General features: G+C 37.1%; 1 protein-coding gene across 2 annotated transcripts in view; it reads left to right on the top strand.

Annotated features, from left to right (window-relative positions):
- ap3b1a (adaptor related protein complex 3 subunit beta 1a) overlaps window positions 1–2259 on the top strand; it is a 64192-nt gene that overhangs the window by 28996 nt on the left and 32937 nt on the right. For both annotated transcript variants that reach the window (XM_032539275.1, XM_032539276.1), the window contains exon 18: window positions 1590–1737. In XM_032539275.1, the coding sequence (XP_032395166.1) occupies window positions 1590–1737 (148 nt within the window). The remainder of the gene's footprint in view (window positions 1–1589; window positions 1738–2259) is intronic.

The raw sequence follows: 2259 nt of genomic DNA, 5'->3' as shown, positions 1-2259 counted from the left end.
TTTCCTTCCGCTTTCTTTGTGTTGGAATTTTAAATTCGGTGGATTTATTTATATATTTCTGCATGGTAAATTCAGACAGCTTGACTATCTGTCCAATCTGAGTTTTCTCTCGCATGACTATTTTGCAGCGGCTCTCTGCGGAGTTTGGCACCACTCATGATGATTCTGATTGGTTTAAAGAAATGCCATTAAACGAGCACGTTTCCCTCCCACCTTGAATGCTATCTGGAGTAGCCAGACTCTCCTTTAGCGTTGCTTTGGAGGAGGGTTTGGCAAAGCAAGACTATGACCATTACCACTCACAAGCACTTGTTCAGCACTACTAACCAAATGTGCCAGGTTGAATTAGAGTTGGACGTAACAATGATGAGCAGTATTTATATTGGCTTTTTATTATCTGGTTTTATTATCATTATCCAAAGCCTGAAAACTTCTATTCCTAAAAGTGCTGTTTTAGGAATTCACTGAGCCTTTAAAAACATGAAACTAGTAGGCACCAGCTTGGAGCGGAGAACCACAGACAGAGAGGTCGCAAAGTGTTGAGAGACAGACTAACACTTAGTTTTGGTCTTTTCATAGGATTTGTTGACAAAAAGCTAAAATATAGCATAACACTGGCCATTATACTTTACATGTTATTAGATAAACACAAACAATATTAAAGATGCATATAAATCGGATTTAATAATGAAATAGAATAGAATATAAAAATAAGGTTAAACACATAAAGCAGAATAAAGAGAAAAAAACAGAGTGACAGATGAATGAATGAATGACCCCACATTTGATTTATTTAGAGGCCTTGATTTAAAGGAAGTGAAAGTTGGAGCAGACCTCAACACTTTGACCAATGAGCAGCCTGATGAATCATAACTTTATTGATGACACTATTTGCACTCCTATTGGATGTCTGAAAAAGACATTTACTGGCTTCTAGCATTATCATTTACCAACCCTGTTTTGTGGGATGTATGAGTTTGTTTTGGAGAAATTCACATTCATTACTCCGCTCCATTCTGCCCCAAAACAAGACCTTTTTGTGCCTTGAATAAGTTTAAGAACAAAAATGAAAGTGATTCTTTTCAGTGAAAAGATAAAACAATAAACAACAATAAAACAGAACAAAAGCAGCCTTTTGTTTTTAACAAACTTTATTCCTAGTTTTAAATATAACGTTGATTTAACAGAAACAATATCTGGTAACTTGGGAAATCTGTGTTGTCCTGGACAAACTAAGTTCCAGCTAAAACTGATTGGTTGAAGTTGGTTAATTAACTAATTTCATTACATCTTATTAAAGCGATTGAGAGGTATACAGAATGCATATCCACTATATCCAGCTCTTTACAAACTGCTAATGCCTACGTGCTTTACTCTTTACTTTATGTGAATAGTTTGCTCAGTAAGCATACAGTATTTGTAATGACAATGCAGATGCAGAATGATTTTTACCTGCAAAGCTAAAACGTTTGGGGAATGCCTCTGAATAAGGTCTTTAGAATCATTTAATATCTGGTAGTATGCTCATCCCTAAATTATTAATCTTTTTAATTTAATTGAACTCACTTGCCGCTACTATATCTCTGTAGGTGCAAGAGTGGGCACCGTTAGTTGGGAAGACTAAGAAACCCAAATCTGACAAGTTCTACTCGGACGATGAAGAGGAGAAAGAAGAAGAAAGATCTGAGAGCAGTGGCAGCAAAGACAGCAGCAGCAGCAGCGGCAGCAGCAGTGAAGGTTCGTTTCTGTCTTTTGGTTTGAAGGTGTATATTTTTGTCTAACAGATAGATGGTGACAAAATGTGGTGCTGTTGTCTTCGTGGGATAGTGTGTTTAAAGTAACTAGTACAGTCCCCGTACGAGAACTGCTTGGCCTGTGGTATTGCTGCTCGAAGCTTTCTCCAAAACCATTGAAACCCAAAATTACTTACAGAAGGACCCCAAAGCAATTCTATGCAACCACACTGCAGGCCCTATGGCCTACTACTGACTTACTGTGTACTTTAGAGGAAAACATTGTACTGCTACATTTACCTGACAGAGAATGTTGCAGATTCAGAATTTCAACATTATTTCAATCTCAACCTTTTTATTGTTTGGTTGTTTAGCTTTATTCACATTTTATTAATATTACATTTCTAATGCTGTCCAAACTGCTGCAAATTCTAAACCCCCGAGTTCATGGGATAAACAAAGTGTGAAGTAGATTGGATGAATCGTTCAAAGACACACACACACACACACACACACACACACACAC

Source organism: Etheostoma spectabile, chromosome 16, assembly GCF_008692095.1.
Source record: "Etheostoma spectabile isolate EspeVRDwgs_2016 chromosome 16, UIUC_Espe_1.0, whole genome shotgun sequence".
NCBI lineage: Eukaryota > Metazoa > Chordata > Actinopteri > Perciformes > Percidae > Etheostoma > Etheostoma spectabile.
Note: the sequence above shows the minus strand (reverse complement) of the source record. Positions and strands in the feature narration are given on the sequence as shown.